This window comes from Etheostoma cragini, chromosome 21 (genome assembly GCF_013103735.1).
Source record: "Etheostoma cragini isolate CJK2018 chromosome 21, CSU_Ecrag_1.0, whole genome shotgun sequence".
NCBI lineage: Eukaryota > Metazoa > Chordata > Actinopteri > Perciformes > Percidae > Etheostoma > Etheostoma cragini.
This window is the reverse complement of record NC_048427.1, coordinates 14,700,377-14,720,026: the sequence shown is the minus strand read 5'-3', so window position 1 is coordinate 14,720,026 and position 19,650 is coordinate 14,700,377. Positions and strand designations below refer to the sequence as shown.

The 19,650-nt window shown below is 39.5% G+C and overlaps 2 protein-coding genes across 8 annotated transcripts in view; one reads left to right on the top strand and one right to left on the bottom strand.

Moving 5' to 3' along the window:
* The first annotated feature begins 1,598 nt into the window (after positions 1-1,598).
* si:ch73-139e5.4 (heat-stable enterotoxin receptor) lies at positions 1,599-16,564 on the top strand. Its single transcript, XM_034860848.1, has 27 exons — positions 1,599-1,614; positions 1,709-1,821; positions 2,155-2,222; positions 2,751-2,966; positions 3,379-3,500; positions 3,915-4,017; positions 4,761-4,875; positions 5,161-5,302; positions 5,847-5,929; positions 6,110-6,224; positions 6,995-7,076; positions 7,528-7,630; positions 9,688-9,747; positions 9,848-9,919; positions 10,035-10,139; positions 10,305-10,391; positions 12,054-12,186; positions 12,381-12,518; positions 12,721-12,797; positions 13,122-13,213; positions 13,356-13,514; positions 13,750-13,942; positions 14,031-14,205; positions 14,488-14,586; positions 15,080-15,174; positions 15,355-15,431; positions 15,901-16,564. The coding sequence occupies exons 1-27, from the start codon at positions 1,599-1,601 to the stop codon at positions 16,118-16,120; spliced, it is 3,060 nt and encodes a 1,019-aa protein (XP_034716739.1). The 3' UTR covers positions 16,121-16,564.
* Positions 16,565-19,576: 3,012 nt separating this feature from the next.
* kctd17 (potassium channel tetramerization domain containing 17) overlaps positions 19,577-19,650 on the bottom strand; it is a 15,043-nt gene continuing 14,969 nt past the window's right edge. For all 7 annotated transcript variants that reach the window (XM_034859767.1, XM_034859766.1, XM_034859770.1 and 4 more), the window contains one exon: positions 19,577-19,650. This exon is cut by the window's right edge and continues 1,252 nt beyond it. The gene's annotated coding sequence lies outside the window, so the exon portion shown is untranslated.

Here is a 19,650-nt window from a genome sequence, read left to right as displayed (position 1 = left end):
TTGTATTTTTTGGGGCAATTAATTGTATGCCTATTTATTTATTGAGCATTTATTTATTTCTGTATTTATTCTTAAATAAGGTAGACCTGGTCCTCCATACACGGTCATCTAACTCTCTATTATCTGTTAATGCTGAAAAAGTATGCAATAATACACAGCCATGGCTGTGAAAATGGAAAACAAACAGAAAGGATTGCTAGGGCCACAAAACTCTCTTCCAGTCAATTGGCTGTCAAATACAATATTTGTTTGCATTGTTGTGCGACTCCATTTGTCATCTATGCTTTAAATGATATAATTGTTTTTCATTCAAAAAACACACAAAAGTCAATGAAATGTTAGTTAAAATACACACTTCAGGTGAGACCCAGGTTTTAACTCAGTCCAGGGGGATGTTTAATCTCCAAACCGTGTGCACCGTTTTGGCGACGGGCTTTGAGTTTTGTTTTCTCTCGTTTGGTGGGTGTGTCTCTCTCGTTTATTGGCTGCGTCTGCAGGTGATACCCAATCAGCACAGACATGTATGTAAACTCGTGGTAATAAAAACGCAGAGAGAGCTCCCACACAACACTGTGGTCAACCCCGTGGTTCGACCAAAGAGCCTCTATACTTAGCACCCCCTTTTCTCAGAACGTGACCCTTGTACCTTAACACATTACCCCCCTATAAAATATTTGGAACATTCCAAAAGTGACCTTTTAAACAGGAAGTTAGTAGCATCATTTGGTTCTGAAAGCCATGGGAAGACAGAAAGTATGTTCTCTCCTTTTCTTTTCTGTATACTTAATGCACTTGTTACTATGGCTGAGAAGGTCAATCTCAACGTCCTGTCCTGTTACCTAAATCATTTCGTTCTTCTTTAGTTTATTTGACGTTTTTGGTAAATCACTAGTGTGCTTAGTGTCCACATGCAAGCATGGATACCCTGTGGCTATTTTTCATGTATTTGCCAAGTGCATGACAAAACGTCAGTCTTGTTAATTTCAGTCCAGAGTAATATGACTTTAGAAAAACATTTGAACATGTAACCAACCATTTCTTTAAAATAAACAGTTGCTTGATGAGACAACAAGGGAAATAGTGGTATTCTTTTAAACCATATCAAGAATTAATAAAAATAACATACACTACCGGTCAAAAGTTTGGGGTCACTTACAAATTTCCATTCCACTCCATTATAGACAGGATACCAGCTGATCTGGGTGGGTGGCTGATCTTTAATGCAATATCTACATTTCCCATTATCAGCAACCATTCATCCAATGTTCCAAAGGCACATTTTGTTTACTAATCTGATATCATTTTAAAAAACTAACTAAGAAAACATTAAACAACCCTTTTGCAATTATGTAAGCACATAATGTAATCTGAAAACTGCTGCCCTGGTTAAAAAAAACAAGGCAACTGATCTCAGCTGGGATTCTGTCTATACTGGAGTCCAATGGACATTTGTGAGTGACCCCAAACTTTTGACCGGTAGTGTATATATATATATATATATATATATATATATATATATATATATATATACACAGTATGTTTTAAACATGCTATTCAATGAAAAAATGACATCAAATGGCACCCAATCGACAGCTGGCATGGCGGACACCGCATGTACACCCCATAGAGAGTTAAAGAGACACACTTACTTACAGCCTTTAAAAAAATGTTTTGTGCTTTTTCATTCTTTTTACAAACCACGAAAAAGATGCTAGGTTTAATCTCACGGCTAACTACAGCGGGTTCGACACAACCTTTTATCGACGTAAAGGCTGCCAGAGTACCACGTGTGAGGGAGTAGAGGAGCTAAGGAAGCTAATGGTAAGTACAGTTTTTTACATCCACCTCAGACTCATGATATACTTTTTAATAACATGTAGACATAGACTTGCCATGTGCTTAGCCTTAGCGTGTGGTGTCTACCTTGAAAATAAAACGCTATATCACTAGGGAGCAGAGCAGTGCTGCATCATTCTGATTTTGCTCCAGTGTTAATGTTTTTGTCTAAAGTCTGTTGCTCACTTTATTGCACCTTATACTCATATAGATAAGTTTTGAACACACGTTTACAAGCAATGCTTCAAAAGTTTAACGCCAGTCCATCAACTTAAACTTAGTTAAATAGAACTCACACTCACTTGTGTTCTTTCTCAGGATTCAGGCACTCTGGGATGTGCAGTCCTTGGGCCCACCTGCACCTACGCTACCTTCCAAGTGGTTGAGTAAGTGCGTTTTTTCCCTAAGGTCATACCCACATCTGTGTAGTCATTTCGTTTAAATTTGTATTTAAAGTATAACAATTTATCTCGAGGCACTTTACAGATAGAGCAGGTATAGACCACACTCAGACCCAACATCTCCAGTGACACCATCTTTAAAAACCTTGCTCACATTGAAATCTGTTTTGGAGTCCTCGTTTTTAGTACGTACAATATTCAAATGTGTGGAGACGGTTGAACTAAGGCACTCAAATGTACTCGAATAATAAGGAAAGGGTAGTCCATTGGTGAGGGGATGATGGGACCTGAGTGGGTCAGGTTTCTGTTACGGATCTGGTATTGACAGGATCTTCTCCTGAATTAGCTTCCTAACGTTAGGTTGTGTAGCTGCGCCTATAGCTCCATGTCTCTACGATCCATCTTACCATTTTTTCCATCAATGTTTATGTCATGCCCCCCCTCCTCCACTATCCCCCCCCCCCACCCCTACTCTACCCCTACCCTTCCCCTTTCCACTTCTCTGTCTGTCAGTGTGGAACAAGGTCTGAAGCTTAGTACGCCAATCCTCTCGGCAGGAAGCTTTGGTCTCTCCTGCGACGACACGCTAAACCTGCAGCGCCTCCTGCCACCAGCACGCAAGATCTCTGACTTTTTTATCAGTTTCTGGAACAACATCAACGAGATCAAATCTAAGTGGGAGTCTGCCTATGTTTACAAGAAACAGATCAACACCGAGGATTGCTTTTGGTGAGTAACCAAGGACAGAGATCTCAAAGTGCTTCCAGCCCAAGACCTCTTACAAGATGGATAATGTGCCAGGACGCCCATATGTATGTCCCTGGGACTAATTTGATGTAGCCTATTTTTATATTTAGTCTTACTTAAACGTGAAAGAATAACACAAGATACATATTACAAAGATATTAGACATGTATTTAACATATTTGCAGATTCTAAGAGTTGTAGATTTGGCAGATTAGAACGTAATCAATGAACCATTATAGATTTAAAAATAAAATATTATTTGAACTGTGAAGTCTTTTGTTAAGAAAAGTCATAATTTAAATGAGTCTGAAAACTTTTCTTTTGTGTGCGTCTTTTTCTTCAGTGGCTAGATAAATATTTTAAATATTTTAATTATTTTTGTGTTTTTTTACAGGTACATAAATGCACTGGATGCAGACTCGAGCATGTTTGCCCATCATATTCAGAGAACGGTGCTACGAACACCAAAAGAACTGAAAAAAGTGCTTTCATCAACCAAAAACAGGACAAGCAACTGTACGTATTTTCACTGTAAATAGCACTACACATGGATGAAGTGCAATTCATTTTTGTATGATTTTGCAGGTTTTTACTAACTGTCGGGGTAAACTCACATACATTTTTGATGCCCAGTTTACAACATCAAGTGGACATGAAAGCAGTATTACAGTAAAGAGTTACTTGTATAAAGGCCAGCAGTGTATTCAGACTGACGCTGTTTTAAAAGCAATTTCAGAGCTTGAAAATGAAAAGTTTCCCATTTTGAACAACATGACCACAAAGTGACATAGGACAAATTAGTTTAATGGAACTATTAACATTTGCAGAGGGTTGAATGGAGGGTGTGCCTCTTCCCAATGCTACAGTACTACGGTATGTGCTAAAACTGCACCACATGTCTGGTGTTACTTACAGCTTCTCTTTTTGCAGTGTTCATTATGTGTGGATCACCAATGGATGTAGAGGAGGTGAAAAGTGTCTCCATAGAGGCAAACAGCAATGATATTATCTTCATCCTTATTGATCTTTACAAGTCAGTGCTCTTTGTTCATTTAATGTCTTTTTTTTCAAATGTTCTCATCTTTGTATTTTCTGCATGTACAGTATGTGTCCTGGAGACATGTTAACACTTTGACACATAGTTCAGAGCAGTGATTCCCAGCTTTTATCCTTTACAGTCTATGCTTGTATCTCAGGGGTACTTCTGCAGTCGACAGCGGCCAGGGAATACCTGGAAAGAAATGTACTTCAAGTAATAAAATAAAATTTGATCACAAAAATATGCCCACCTATTGGAACAGACCTAAGTGTATGAAAATAGATGGCAAGCGAGCAGAGGTAGTTAGCTAAAGTAAATGGTTGCAATAGTAGCTAAAAGGTTTTTAAATTATATCCACTCTTTTGTCAGTAAAAGTTCAATAATATCCAGATAAAACCAATTCAAACACATGTGTACCATGCTAGGTGTTGATGAAGGAGTTCTAGAGTTTATCTGAAAGCTTTGGGGGTATGTCTGACAATACGGGTTGGGAACCAGTGGTACACAATACACAGCAACACATTAGTAACTTTTCCCTCCAAGTTCATGCTAACATTTTGCCATTTTTCATTGAGATTTCATAGTGTTGCATATCCTCAAGTATGTTTTCTTAATCTCTAGAAATTCTGATGCAAAAAAAATTGTACAAAATAAAATTATTGATTTAAAAGATTTTCCTGATTCTGACAGCTTCATACAGCACTTATAAGAACACGTCTACTGCCTCTTCTCCACAGCGATCAATACTACACCAACACATCGTCACTGCCATCCATGAGGAACGTGTTGGTGCTGACTATGCCCAACACCAGAAGCTACACCATCAACACAGACCTGAAAGACAACAACACAGTGAGGACACAGTTCCAAATTACTTCCTTCTTCCTCGGACTGCTGTTTTAAGGAATAGTTTGACATTATGGCCAATACAATTTCATTGCCTTTTTGCTGAGTTACAGTAATAAGTTAACAATCTACAGTTCTTATAGGAACTGCACAAAGTTATGTCAAATTTTCTCTATCTATCTATCTATCTATCTATCTATCTATCTATCTATCTATCTATCTATCTATCTATCTATCTATCTATCTATCTATCTATCTATCTATCTATCTCTCTATCTCTCTATCTCTCAGATGAATGATTACATGGCGGCGTACCATGATTCTGTGCTGCTAGTTGGCCAGGTGATGAGATATATTGCTAAAAACAATCCGTCTGAGATTCAGCAGATGGAGTTTGTGAATGTGAATTACTTCAGAAACATCTCTTTTAATGGTAAGAAAGAGAAAGAATGGAACTCTAATGCACATTCATGCCGTAATGCAGAATAAAAACAATTAAGATCAATTTCTGAGATGATACATTTTGATTTTGAAGAGTGAAACAGAAGTATGCGGGGGAGAAAACAACAGTGATGACTGACTATATGACCTCAACAGACAGCAGCCTTCAGCCCCACATTGCTTACTGATTTGTGTGACGCCCAAAAGATGGAAGCTGTCAACTTCTTCACTGATTTTATTTTCACAACAAAATTAAGCGATAAATATGAAGTGTTAAAGCCTGCAGCCCGCAGCTGTAAGTAGCTTGCGTGTGATTGAGAGAAGAGTTTCTTCTGTTAGGCTCTGTGTTTTTTCAGGGGAAAAAAAAGAGATACAAATGGAAATGAGTTAACACTACACAGTACACTACTTTTACACTAGTCCCAACAGTAACTAGTAAACAGTTAAACACCAGAAGCTGATTTGTGGCAATGTTGTGGTGAACAGTGTGTTTGCCATATTTTTTTGAATAAAGATGTTTCTACGATTGTGCTCAGGAATTGCTGGGAACTACAAGCTGGACAAACATGGAGACAGAGACGTGAATCTCTCAATCATTTACACCACTACCAACGACGAGGTACATTGTTCTCCTGTGTTAATTATTATGCAATTTAGCAGGGAATAGAACAAACACAGCTCTCATCTTCTTTGTGTTAGCAATGTCTCAAAGGTCTTTATAAATACAACCCCATGTAATCTTGCTGTTATATAGTGTGATAATCTGAAATGTGTACTTTTCTTCTCATGTGTTTCTCAGTACAACATTTTATTCACATTCAACACTGAGAACAACCGAACCGAAGTGGTTGAGACACACCCTTCATTTATCTGGGGAAAAACACTTCCTGATTTCACGCCAGACCTAGAGCCAGGTAAAAAACACACACACACACACACACACTCAGTCACTCACATACGCATACGACTAATGGTTGTGTCCGATGGTTGTCACAACCTTTAGTCATAAACCTTTCTACGCACTTTCACACCCATAAACCGACACATAGCGCACCTGGTAGAGTGTTAAGTGACCATCTGCTGTCTATTGCTGTCAATTAGATGAGCTATCAGTCTGCAGTGGGGTGTTGTGTGAATGAACTCTAGATGGGTTACTATTTAAGGATAAAAACATATTTTTACTAACGGTTTTACTGTCTACAACTTATGTGGAGTTTGAAGTTTTGTCTGTTTCAAGTTCTAAATACTGTTAAAGATGCTTTTTTTTACCACACGATAGAAACTAAAACCATTTCAAACAGTGGTTGAACCCATGTTAGAGGTCACTGTGGAGTGTTCTTTTAAACCCACTGTGTGAATCCTTGAGGTTTAACAAATGTGTTGAATCCATATTCTTACTTGTAAAACATTTGCAAAGCAGACTTTTCTCAGACTTTGACCAGTGTATGGTAAGAAACTGAATCATGTAACGATTCTACAGTGGCCTTAAGCTTGAGTAAATAAGCACCTTCGAGTCACACTATTTTACATATTTTGTGGCACATGTAGACCTTTCTTGCATTTCCTTTGAGACCTACAGTACATGTACAATGCTCTGGATGAGTCCGGGTTTACTAGGAAAAAATCCCTGACCTTGAAATTGTAAAAGTTTTTTTTCTTCTTTTTTGTGGTCTCTCTCTTTCAGGCACACCATCTAATGACATCATTGTCAGTGTGTTGGCTGTGACAGTGGTTGTAGTGGCCACCATGGCCTTCATTTTCTACCGGTGAGTGAGTGAGTGAGTAATCAACTTTAGTGCATTTATCAATATTGAACCGCAAAACAAGTAATGGGTAAAAACTGTCACTACGCAGGCTCAGTATTTACATACATATTTATGTATGCTTTTTTTAATTTAATAGAACATAATGTGAAACCTGACTTTTAAACACTTTTATGTGTATCAATTCTGAGTATTGGGGTTGTTCAAAATCATAACAGAAATAATGTAGCAGTTTTCTTGATCTCTATTTTCTGACTGACTTGAAGAATTTTAAGTCCAAGGATTTCTTTGTCTTGATTTCAGAGCCAGTTTTTGTGTAAAATGTACAAAAATGTACACTAAATAAGGGTGTGTAGATATTGAAAGTGCACGTCTCGGGTGCCCATGGATGAGGATCTCTGTACTTATAGCATGTTGCATTTTGTATTTCATGCTGGTATTTTCTCCTGTTTAGACGGACCAGGAGAGAGCGCAGGGTCAGGAAGCGCTGGTCCCATATCGCCTCTGATCTTATCACACCGCTGGAGAACAACCAACTCAATGTCATCTCTCTTAAGGTAAATAAAGTGTAAACCTCTCTGTCAGCATGGATGCTCTTCTTTAGCACTGTCTTACTTGTTGACCCAAATAGGTGTTCCATTTTTTAAGTCTGATCTAAATTGTTTCCTTCCGTGTGTTTAGGACTTACAACCCCAAATTGTTGTACATTGTAAATGGGCGGTATTTATATAGCGCTTTTCTAGTTTTAACAACTACTCAAAGCACTTTAACATAGTACATGAACCATTCACACACTATCATACACTGTGGCCGTGTCTGCCGTACAAGGTGCCATCAACATCCATGCCATTAACATCTACACGCATTTAACCTGTATGCACCTTTCAGCATTAATGGTGCCTTCACAGATGTGAAAGTTACCCACGCACTAACACACACCCATACATCAACAGATGTTTACTTTTGACCTTTGCGCTCATGACAATCTGGATGGTCTTTTTCCTCTTTGACCTGGAAGACATGACGTCCATGATTTCCAAAAACTATTTTGAATGTGGACTCGTCGGACCACAGCACACTTTTGCACTTTGCGCCAATCCATCTCAGGTGAGCTCGGGCCCAGAGAAGCCTTCGGTGTTCCTGATACATGGCTTTCTCTTTGCACCGGAGAGTTTTAACTTTCAGTTGTAGCGGTGATCTGTATTAACTGACAATGGTTTTCCGAAGTGTTCCTGAGCCCATGTGGTGATATCCTTTTACATGATTTTGGTTTTTAACGCTGTGCCGTGTGAGGGATCAAAGGTAACGGGCATTCAATGTTGGTTTTTGGCCATCAAATCTAAAATGAGTGGATATTTGCAAAAAAATATACATTTTATATTGTCATTGTAGTGTATTCAACTGAATATAGGTTGAAAAGGATTTGCTAAATCATTGAGGGGTTTGTAAAAATTTGGAAAAAAGGTTTTGCCAGGACACTCTTTCCAGATAAATTTATTTTTACTTTGAAATGGCTGGAAAAGGTTTTGCCAGGTGAGAACATTTTGTTTTGACAGGATCATTTCTAGGTTACTTTTTTCTTGGAAAATAAGGTTAGTTTTTTAATACTCATTTTAGCCACAAGAGGCTGAAGTGCACCACTACTCCATGTTCTAAATAGGATTAAAAGCATTAATCTTTATCTTTCCTTTCAGGTGAGTTTTCATTTCTTCATGCACATGTTGTATATTTAAGATTACTGTTAAGTTTTCTTTTGGCTAGAACTGCATTTAAAATCAGCGACTGTTGTTTAGTCCTATTTAGAACACGGGGTAGTGGTGCACTTCAGCCCTGTGGTCGAAATGACTATTAAACAACAAACACACACAAAAATGATCCTGGCAAAACATTTTTACTACTGTTTGTGAGTCACAAACAGGTTAGAAAACTATTTACATCAGACTTAGAAATATCTTTTTTTCCTCACTTGCCTCTCAGTTCTTCTGTAGGACAGTGAAGCTAATCCTGGATTTAGAAATCTATGATCAAGTGAAAAGTTTCCACAGCTCTCACCAGCTTTCCAACCCTTTGTTCCGTATAAAGTGTTTTAATTCACCTTGTCTCTAAACATAAATGCACTAGAGCAGGGGTCTTTAGCTGTTTTTTTAAGCCAAGGATCCCTTCACTGAGAGAGATGGAGAAGGAACAGGGACCCCCTACTACATACTGTAGTAGTGCCTATTAAGCTGGGCCGACAATATCATGTGGGTGGCCTAAAGTTTTAGTATGTAGATTACTAAGATATTAAAACAATAACTGTCTGAATGATTTAATGAATCATATTTTAATGTTAAATACATGTGACTCAGTAAATCCTCAGGATTACCTGCATCTGTGGATGGCTACTTTAGAGATTTCTTTACCTATAGGCTCATTTATATTTGTTAATAGTATGTTGGATTCATGTTAAGACATTTCAATTTGTGAAAACTTTTTTTCTTTACAATAATTTGGAGGCCCCCCTTCAGTAAATCTGAGGACCCCCTAGGGGCCCCGGACCCCCTGTTGAAGATCACTGCACTAGAGCACACATAAAAAATGTCCTGTTAAAATGTCCTCCGCCGGTCCCCATCAGATTGAAGACGAGAGCAAAAATGTGAAAATCCAGATCCGCCGTGCGCTCTACGATAAGAAGGTAGCTCGACACAACAGTACTTTTTAAAATCAATCAACATGTTTCCTGAACATGTAGATTTTATTTCTAGTGTGACTGATGCTGTTGCAATTCTTTTTAGATTGTGATTCTTAAGGAGCTGGAGCACTCAGATGGCAACTTTAACGAGACCCAGATGATAGAACTCAATGACGTAAGATGGCTCGACGCTTCCAGACCTGTGTGGACCTGTCCTTTTGCGTTAATGTTTTTCCAAGCTAGCCGCTGTGCCATTGACAGACTGACACTGTTTCTTCTTTTCTCTGCAGCTCTTGCAAATCGACTACTACAACCTCACAAAGTTCTATGGCACAGTGAAGTTTGATGAGGGCGTGTTTGGCGTGTTTGAGTATGGAGAGAGGGGGTCGCTCAGGGTACGTATGGAATGCTCACGTCCCATTCAGTTTTGAATGGATGTTCAGCTGGCACATAAGAAGTCAATAATATCAGTAACTCAGTGCAGAACTAGCAAGAAGAGATCAACTATGCGTTCATAATACAATAATTCTACCAGATTTCATGTCCCTTTCTTTTTCCAGTCTGTGCTGAGCGATAAGGTTTCCTACCCAGAGGAGACCTTCACAGACTGGGAGTTCAAGATCTCCGTTATGTACGACATCGCCAAGGTGAGACCGAAACTCTGGGCTCTTCTGATGATGAGTCGCGTAACTCTGAAGTTCTATATTATATTTGACATATGGCACATGATATTTAATGGAGCTTTATGAATGAATGAAGAGTAAGCACCGTATGGTCACCTTGACACAAACCTACTGAAACCTGTTTTGACATCACAATGTACTCAGACTCACAATATGCAAGACAAGACATTTGAATTATGTTCCTCTAAACTGGTACTCAGATTACTTTTTAGTATTAAAGGACCTATATTGTAAGAAGTGATATGTCCATGTCTTTATTATAAAGAAGGTTTTGGTGCTATATTAGTACTGTGGAAGTATCATGACGCTCAATCTACAGAGAAATGCTCGAAGCTAGTATTCATAAATGGTTCCTTTAAATGCACCGTCAGGACTTCTGTAGGGTTGGGATGTCACAACTACACTGACGATGCAGAGAAGCCAAGAGCACGGATGTGGAAGACCCGGAAACACTGACCAATCAGAAAAGACTGTAGTTTTCAGAGGGAGGCTTATACGGACAGGGCACTAAAATGGAGTGTTTCAGACATAGAGGGTGAATACAGGTACAGTCATGTCCAGATTATCCTTAAGGGAAAGTGGGCCAGTGCCCAGCAGCCCCTCCCATTCACAACCAGTGTGTGTGTGTGTGTGTGTGTGTGTGGGGGGGGGGGGGTGCACCACATGACACAAACTTTAAAGATATTTTTCGTAAATTGTTATTATTCACTTGAAATTGTTGAAAGATCATAAATTACTCATTTAAGAACACTAAATTCTCAATAATAATGAATCAAAATTACATAACCACTATCACTCCCGCTCCCCAATCTGTCAGAGTTGAGTGGGTCCACAAGTACGCGCATGTGTTTTTTTTTTTACGGCTACAAGAAATGAATCCAAGATTTTGGCTTTTTGATCATATGCCTACATGTATCTAGTTGGATAAGTTAGTAAATTACATTTGAGAAATTAACTTGATCATGTCTAAACATTTTGGCTGGGGGACAGTAAATGTTAGTTACCCTTTGCTTAATGACAAGGCTTTGTTTTTGTTAAGTTTTTGGCTTGTCTGCTGGGCTGATGTACTGATGTGTATTGAATTCAACATTTTGAATTAAAACATTTGAATATAGTGCTCACTGCTCATATTTCCTATTGTATGTAGTTGGATAAGTTAGTAAATTACATTTGAGAAATTCCCTCGATTGTTTGACAGGAGGACAGCACAGGTAACGGGGGGCCTTTGAGGTGTGTGTGTGTGTGTGTGTGTGTGTATATATTTGACTTTTGTTACCTTTTTTGAGCTCCATATGCTTAGCTACCAGTGGAGCTAACTGGTAGATTAAATTGTCATCATCTGTTGCTCGCCTCAGGCCCCCCTATATCAGATACTCTGATGTGATTGGTGCAACTCGGCTACATGGGTACAGTTAATCAGCAGCATTACTCAATGCCAGAGTAACTCACTGAGCAAATTCAAATTGTGCTCGTGTGAGAACTCTGGATTTCCAGGGTACTTATAAGGTTCTAACCAAGCTGAATGAAGCAATTGATGCTGCAGTTCTCCCTGACAGCCAGTAGAGGCCAGTAAAGATCTAAGATGACTTTTATCCTAACCCTGTGATGTTTTAATTCTCTGTACAGGGCATGTCCTATCTCCATGCCAGTCACATCCAGGTGCATGGTCGCCTCAAGTCCACCAACTGTGTGGTGGACAATCGCATGGTGGTGAAGATCACAGACTTTGGCTGCAACAGCTTTCTTAGGCCCGGCAGAGGTAAAACAGCCGCGCTAAGTCCTCCCTCACCAAGTTTGTTTAGTTCTTCACTTTCTTACGTTCTCCTTTCTTTGATTGAGAAACTACTGTTTTAAATTTTATTTAGGATTTTCTTGTTTTTAATTTTTATGATTGTGTTTCTTCTTTAAAAGTGGTCTATAAAGGGACTTTGAAAACCTCTTGTCTCCTTTTAGACTTATGGACTGCTCCGGAGCATCTGAGGAGACAGGGCACCTCTCAGAAAGGAGACGTCTACAGCTTCGCCATCATCGCTCAGGAGATTGTTCTCAGAAAGAGCACCTTCTACACCAAGAGCTGCTCCGACAGAGCAGGTGTGACCTCTTACAAAACCACCGTTCAAAATGAAGACCCCCACACTCTCACACTGAGCCCTGGAAAAATCAAGTGAAGAACTTGATTAGTATTCCTAAGTAAGGGACTATATGGAAATCTCACTGGAAGGCAGTGGGGTGTGTTTGTGGTTTGCTGTAATACACACTCACTGATATTGAGAATATCTCTGTATCCTAACAGAAAAGCTTGCCAGGGTCATCATGTCCTACTTCAGACCTGATCTTAACTTTGAGACAGCTTCAGAGAAAGAACGGGAGGTGAGTTAATGCCAGGTGCATGCCTTTATCTCCGATTAGGTGTATATTGTGTGTCGGCTGGGTCTTTCTTTGATAAACTGCTTGATTTTATTTACTATAGACACCACGTCATATGTAGTCCTGTTAAATTTCTTTTTAAATTAGTTATTTTTATAGTTGTCATACCTGCCCAGGGACTACAGGTGGAAATTAGCAATTGTTGCTATTACCTGGCCCAAGACACATTCTCTTATATTACAAGTTTAATGTTTACTTGTGCATTATCCCTGTTTCAAATAAATCAATATCCATTTCCATTAAAGCTTTGTGTCCTCTGTCTTGCAGGTGTGCATGTTGATAAAAAGCTGCTGGGATGAGGATCCAGAAAAAAGACCTGACTTTAAGAAGGTGGAAAACTGTCTGGGGAAAATCATCAGGTAGGTAATCGCTGTGTTTACTTAGATGGGTTGTTGTTGTTTTTTTAGCCTATAGAAGCTTTAATATAGCAATTCAATATTTGTAGTTGGTTTGTGTTTTCTTACCTTCTTTTCCTTCTCTTCCCCTTCCATTGTCCATTAGTAAAATCCATAACCAGGACAATGAGAGCTACATGGATAACATGATCAGGCGACTGCAGATGTATTCCAGAAACCTGGAGCACCTGGTGGAGGAGAGAACGGCCCTCTACAAAGCTGAGAGGGACAGGGCAGACTGCCTCAACTTCATGCTGCTTCCTCGGTCTGTTTACACTTAAAGGAGCACACCGCCTTTTTAGAAACTGGCCTAAGAACACAGATAGTATAATAGTAAATACATGTTTACCTGAAAAGTAGCCTACATGGGCAAAAAAATCTTGATCTGGCAACACCTTGAGGGGGTAAATCTGATTTAAAAAAGCCACAAGTTTAGCTGATTTAAACTAATGAAAAGGTGGATCCTCCTTTTTCATCTGTTTTTGTATCTTTCTGTGCAGCCCAGTGGTGAAAAGCCTGAAGGAGACTGGTGTGGTGGAGCCAGAGCTGCACGAGGAAGTGACGATATACTTCAGCGACATCGTCGGTTTCACCACTCTCTGCCAGTACAGCACACCGATGGAAGTTGTGGACATGCTCAACGACATCTACAAGGGCTTTGACAGCATCGTCGACCACCACGACGTATACAAGGTATACACAGGGGTGAAATTCAACAGATAGACAGGCTTGACTGACCGACAGACCACAGACATCACCATTTCTTCCATCTACCCCTCAGGTGGAGACGATTGGGGACGCCTACATGGTGGCCTCTGGGCTTCCAAAGCAAAATGGGAACAGGCATGCGGTGGATATCTGCCGCATGGCGCTGGACATCTTGGCGTTCATGGGAACCTTTCAGCTCCGACACCTGCCTGGCATCCCTGTGTGGATACGCATCGGCATTCACTCTGGTAGATGACACTGAACTCTGGGCTGTGCTTAACAGCTTATTTCTCAATCTTCCAATAACAAAATGACACATTGGTAAATGGAACCGAACGCTCAAGAGCTAAGACAACAAAAGCTTTAAATGCAGTGTGAAGCCCCAAACCTTTGACTTCTTTAAAGGTTCTTCATAGCCAAGTGCTTTATTTCCCCGATCCTTTGTAAAACCTTTGATCAGCTGATTCATCTTCATGTATCTTGTAAACGGTTGCAATGATGGAAAACTAACAGACTATTTGGGTGTCCAGGTCCCTGTGCAGCAGGTGTCGTTGGGCTAAAGATGCCCAGATATTGTTTATTTGGAGACACGGTCAACACGGCGTCTCGTATGGAGTCTACAGGACACCGTGAGTAGAGGAATAACAACATGCATACCAAGAGACATTCAAAGGTCCCATGGAATGAAAACTTCACTTTATGAATTTGTTTTAACATTAATATGAGTTCAACCAACCTGCCTATGCTCCCTCAGTGGATAGAAATGGTGATAGGTGTAAAGCGAGCCCTGGGTATTCTGCTCTGCCTTGGAGAAAATTAAAGCTCAGATGGGCCAATCTGAAACCCTTCCCCTTATGAGGTCATAAGGGGCAATGTTACCTCCCCTTTCTCTGCTTTGCCCGCCCAGAGTATTTGGCCCACCCATGAGAGAGAGACATCGTGGCTTTCAAATGAGCAAAGTGGCAGTTGGTCAAGCCCACACCCCCAGCTTCCACCAGCAGTTATGTGCTGATTATTACCTTTGTGCAATCACAGGAGCTACCAATCAACCTGACAATCATATCACCACAGCTAAGCTTCAGTAAAAAACAGATGCCTGTTTTATCTTTTTATTTCCTCCAGCCCTGCGCATCCACGTCAGTCAGCCTACTATAAATATCCTGAAGAGGACAGACTACAAGTTTGAGTATGAGATCAGAGGAGAAACATATCTTAAGGTAAAGATGGGTCTCTTCAATAAATTTACTAAACATGTCAGACAATTTAACCATTTTGTAATAAAGAACCAGAAACATTCAGTTCTGCTGAAAGCGCCAAACAAAGTGTGGTGGTCTGCAGACTTTACTGCCACACATAGATGCAGAATCTACAGTATGTAAATGTTTTGGTTTTCCAAGGGCAAAGGCACGGAGACAACCTACTGGCTGACAGGTGAGACGGGCAAAGACTACAACCTCCCAGCTCCACCCACAACGTAAGCAAACCCTCCAACTGATGTCTTTACTACTTTGACTACAAACCTTTTGTGAATTTTCTTTTCTTTATCTAAAATTGAAATACCCACTCTCAAGAATGGCTGGTGTTTCTTTAAATCTCTATGAGGCATGATCATTTTGCAAACATAGTCTGAAAATTTTGGGAAAGATGCTAATGCAAATACATGAAACTACAAGCAGCAGCCGGTTAGCTTAGCATAAAGACTAGAAGCACGTGGAAGCAGCTAGTCTGGCTGTGTCCGAAGGAAATAAAATCTGCCTACCAGCGCCTCTAAAGCTCACTAATTAACACGTTAGCTTATTTGATTTAGTTTTGTAGATACTAAACTGAAGAGTTGACTCAAACATGTATTTGGTATTCTCCTGCACATTTCCGATAGCGAGACAGGCCACTTAGACTTGTTTAAACCGGTTTCTCTGTTCATGGACTGGTTCCTGCGTTTTCAGGGAGAACTTCCAGCGGCTTCAGCAGGACCTCGCCCACAGGATCCTGGCGTGTCTGGAGCGGCGATCTCGAGGCTCCATCCGGAGGAAGAAGACTCTCTCGAGTCAGAGCAAGGACGACGACGACGACAAGGACGGGGAATCAGGGGTGGAGTCTGAGAGTGACCATCCCGAGTACCTGCATCTGGCCACTGTGGACAACACCCTCAGCACCTTCCTGTAGTACACACCCACTGCTGAGTACATCACTGTACGTTATTACTTTATTTCTGTGGTTATTACACTATTCAGTGAGACTGGGAAGGTAACCAGCAGGAGGCAGAGAGGGAACTGGTCAGAAGTACAGCCAGCAGAGATGTGGAGATGAACTGATCAGTTCCGTCCAATTTGAGGCTAAACTTTGGCTATGAGGAGCATTAATGTCTCGACTAAATCCAAGTACTGTTCTTATACATATGGACCTTTCTCCTGCATTTTCTTCTCAGGTTCATTGATTGTTTAAATATGCAATTTATATAGTGCTTGGTCTAAAATGGGGTAATAAAGACCTAAAAGGATCCTGGGTAAACACGACTATAAATATTCCTATAATGTGTCACTCACATATTTGAAAGGAACTAGTGTGTGCGTGTGTGTCCCTGTTTATCAACAGGACAAGATGAGGGAATAAGTAGAATGAAAATAAAGAGCAAAGATGTAATACATTGTGCCAGAAGTGACGAGATGCAACAGAACTCAACACAGTGGAGGTATATAGTAGTGACTTGGTAACCCGACTTCACTAACAAACATTAGATTGGGTTCACATCTACAGATCCAAACCTTTTATTTACACTTATTGCTAATTAAAGAGACTCACAGCAAGGTGCCGGAATAACTTCCAAGAGCTCTTCTCTTATTACATGATTAATCACATGTATGTCTAAGGATTTAACCTACATCTGCTGTTTTGTTCATTCTTAAAAACATCCTGACTTTTTATGCAGATATGTTTTCATTTTAAAAAGTTGGGGGCCAGGATAGCTCAGTTGGTAAAGCGGGGGCCCATATATAGAGGTTTACTCTTTGATGCGGTGGGCCCGGGTTCGACTTGGACCTGCAGCCCTTTGCTGCATGTTGTTCCCCCTCTCCCCTTTCATTTCTTCGGATGTCCTGTCAAAGGGCTAAAATGCGCAAAAAAATAATCTTAAAAAAAAACCCAAACCATTGTTATTATAAAGACTGCTTTTGGCCATATCTCTAATGGAGTACTGGCATCACAACCACGGAGATTAACGTGAGATGAAGAAGCGCACATGCTGTATGTGTTGTTATGCTGTTGGCTGTAAAACCAGTTTTGTTATACCATCAACATGTGGGCTCGTCTTGGTTGTAACGTCTGCCTACAAACGACATTTTCAAACCTGTATGTCAAACCAAAGGAAAAAATATTTATTTCGTTGAGAATGGTGACATTCATTTACATTAAATAAAAAATAAATAAAAAGAATCACCTCCTGTCACATTGTTGAAAATGTATGTTGTTCATGTGAAATACAGTTTAATAAAGTCAAAACACAGCGTTTCTTAAAGCCTGTACAGGGTGATTTGAGGCGCTACAATGCATATGTCACATTGTTTTAAGTATACAGACACTGAGGCTATAGACAGCAGAAGACATTAAAATAAACCTCCAGCATCAGATAAAAATATTTTTACTATTCACATCTGCCTGGCAGATGTTTCTTTTTTGAACAAAATAATGAAAGAGCACTGCTAAGTAGACTTTTACACATTGAATGCTATGTGAAAACACTCTACTGTACAGCAGAAACAATTCAACACAGTGTACAAATTAGAAAATTAATGGAATGGTGTGGATCCAGCAAACCAAACAAAGGACATGCAAATAAGTTTATAAAAGTGACCTAATAGCATAACATTTTCATTGGAGGGACAAACTCCGGTCTTAGGGAAACAGCATCTATATAAACTAAAAATGAGCATATTTAGGAAAACTGAATATATTTCTATACTGTTAAAGATCATATTATTAAAAAGAAAAAAAAAATTCACCCGAAGATGTCCGTAAACCCTCTAGTCCCCAACTAAATCATGTCATCGGTAACATTCAAAAAGAAACCGTGAGAATAAATAAGACAACCGAACGTACAAAATCATAAAAAGACATGACATTTTATACAAAACAGTGGCCTTCTGCAACTGTTGCATTTAAACAGCTTCACCTCCTGCACACAGCTGCGTGTACTTCCTTTATCTTCTTGGAACACCTTATGAAAAATAAAAATCTCAAAACAAACATGCACTAGAAGAAATGTTTAGGAATAACAAACCTGGATTCTCAGTGAAATTGTTAACTACCCATTCAACAGTTGACTAAAATATAACCGCCATTAAAAAACAAAACAATCATGTAATAAGAACCTATGATAATTTTGATAGTCTTTTGACGCGTCAGATTTGCTGCTTGAATTCAAGGCACCGAATGATCCGAGTTAAAAGAGCCAGAAGAGGAAGCTGAAGTGACAAAACAATAGTCTTCTCCCTCCAGCTGAAATCATGATTGCGATTACCATAAGAATGATGAGTAACATCACTATTCTAGCATGTACTGTATTCGGCTAATCCAGATAATGTATTACTAGGAACTTTAAAGGTCCAGGAAACAGGGTATATTTTACACTTCCAATGAACAGAACTATTTATCTCATGGACGCCCACACAAACACACAATGTTGTATTTGCAGCCTATTGTTTCATATTTAATTATCAAAAGGTTATCAAAACTCAGCAAGCATTTTCTTAATTCTTGATTGACTCACTCTAACGGCTTACTGCCTTTTATAAAACAGCCCAAGTGTGTTAGTGTGTTTCCTACTGCATGTTGCCTTTCAGTCAGTGTTACTTGGATAACTAAGTATAGTTACTACATGAAATTAAATAAGAGTATAATGGTCATTTGACTAGTTCAAAAGAAAATGGCGCTCAGCACTGTGTGTTGACCATAAAAAACAGAATGAGTTAGCGGTCGCAGCTCTTTGCGATGGCAACGCTAAACATAAATAATGGCTTCCGCTCACCATCCCGCTATGTTGATTTGAATGAAAATGTCTGTTCCACTATCATATTATTTCTATAGGTTACCCCTTCTTCTTTTCCCTTTTGTATTTTAATGTTTGGTCCCCACCATTGCAGATGAACTCTGGCTTTTAGGTATTTATGCCTCCAGGAAAAGAAAAATCAAAAGGACCCCGGAGTCCAGCTTAACTGCCATTAGCATCTGTTCAACAATGTATTTTCATAAAATGAAATGGTACGACATGACAGACACTGCGTTATTGTAGATGTCTTCTAGGCTATATGCGTGTTTACACATTTTATTACCTGCTGATAAAAACTGACCACCCTGTAGTTTTAAGTTCCAGCATTCAACTACCACACCTCCAGCTAAAACCTTGTGGTGGGTATGTTTGCTGAATGATTGTTATAATTAATTAATTTCGATACACCGCATCATACAAATTTGATCTGTGGTGCAGTTCCTACAAGTTGCCAACAGAGGTTGTTAAAAGTCATGTATGATCGAACTTCCTGCTTCTAAAACTCTTTTCAATCAGTCACCTGCACTGCGGCAGATCTGTGGTTCCTTCTTATTTATTTTTTCTAACAAAGATGATGACAGAGGACATAGTGTGACTATCACGATTACAAAACAAAGATACACCTTATCATCCTATCTCACCCTCTCTTCCT

Bases quoted from the DNA above. Each gene is read 5' to 3' on its own strand.
- si:ch73-139e5.4 (XM_034860848.1), top strand. The intron at 2,223-2,750 runs GTAAGTGCGTTT...TCTGTCTGTCAG, and splicing joins GCTACCTTCCAAGTGGTTGA to TGTGGAACAAGGTCTGAAGC. The intron at 15,432-15,900 runs GTAAGCAAACCC...CTGCGTTTTCAG, and splicing joins CTCCCAGCTCCACCCACAAC to GGAGAACTTCCAGCGGCTTC.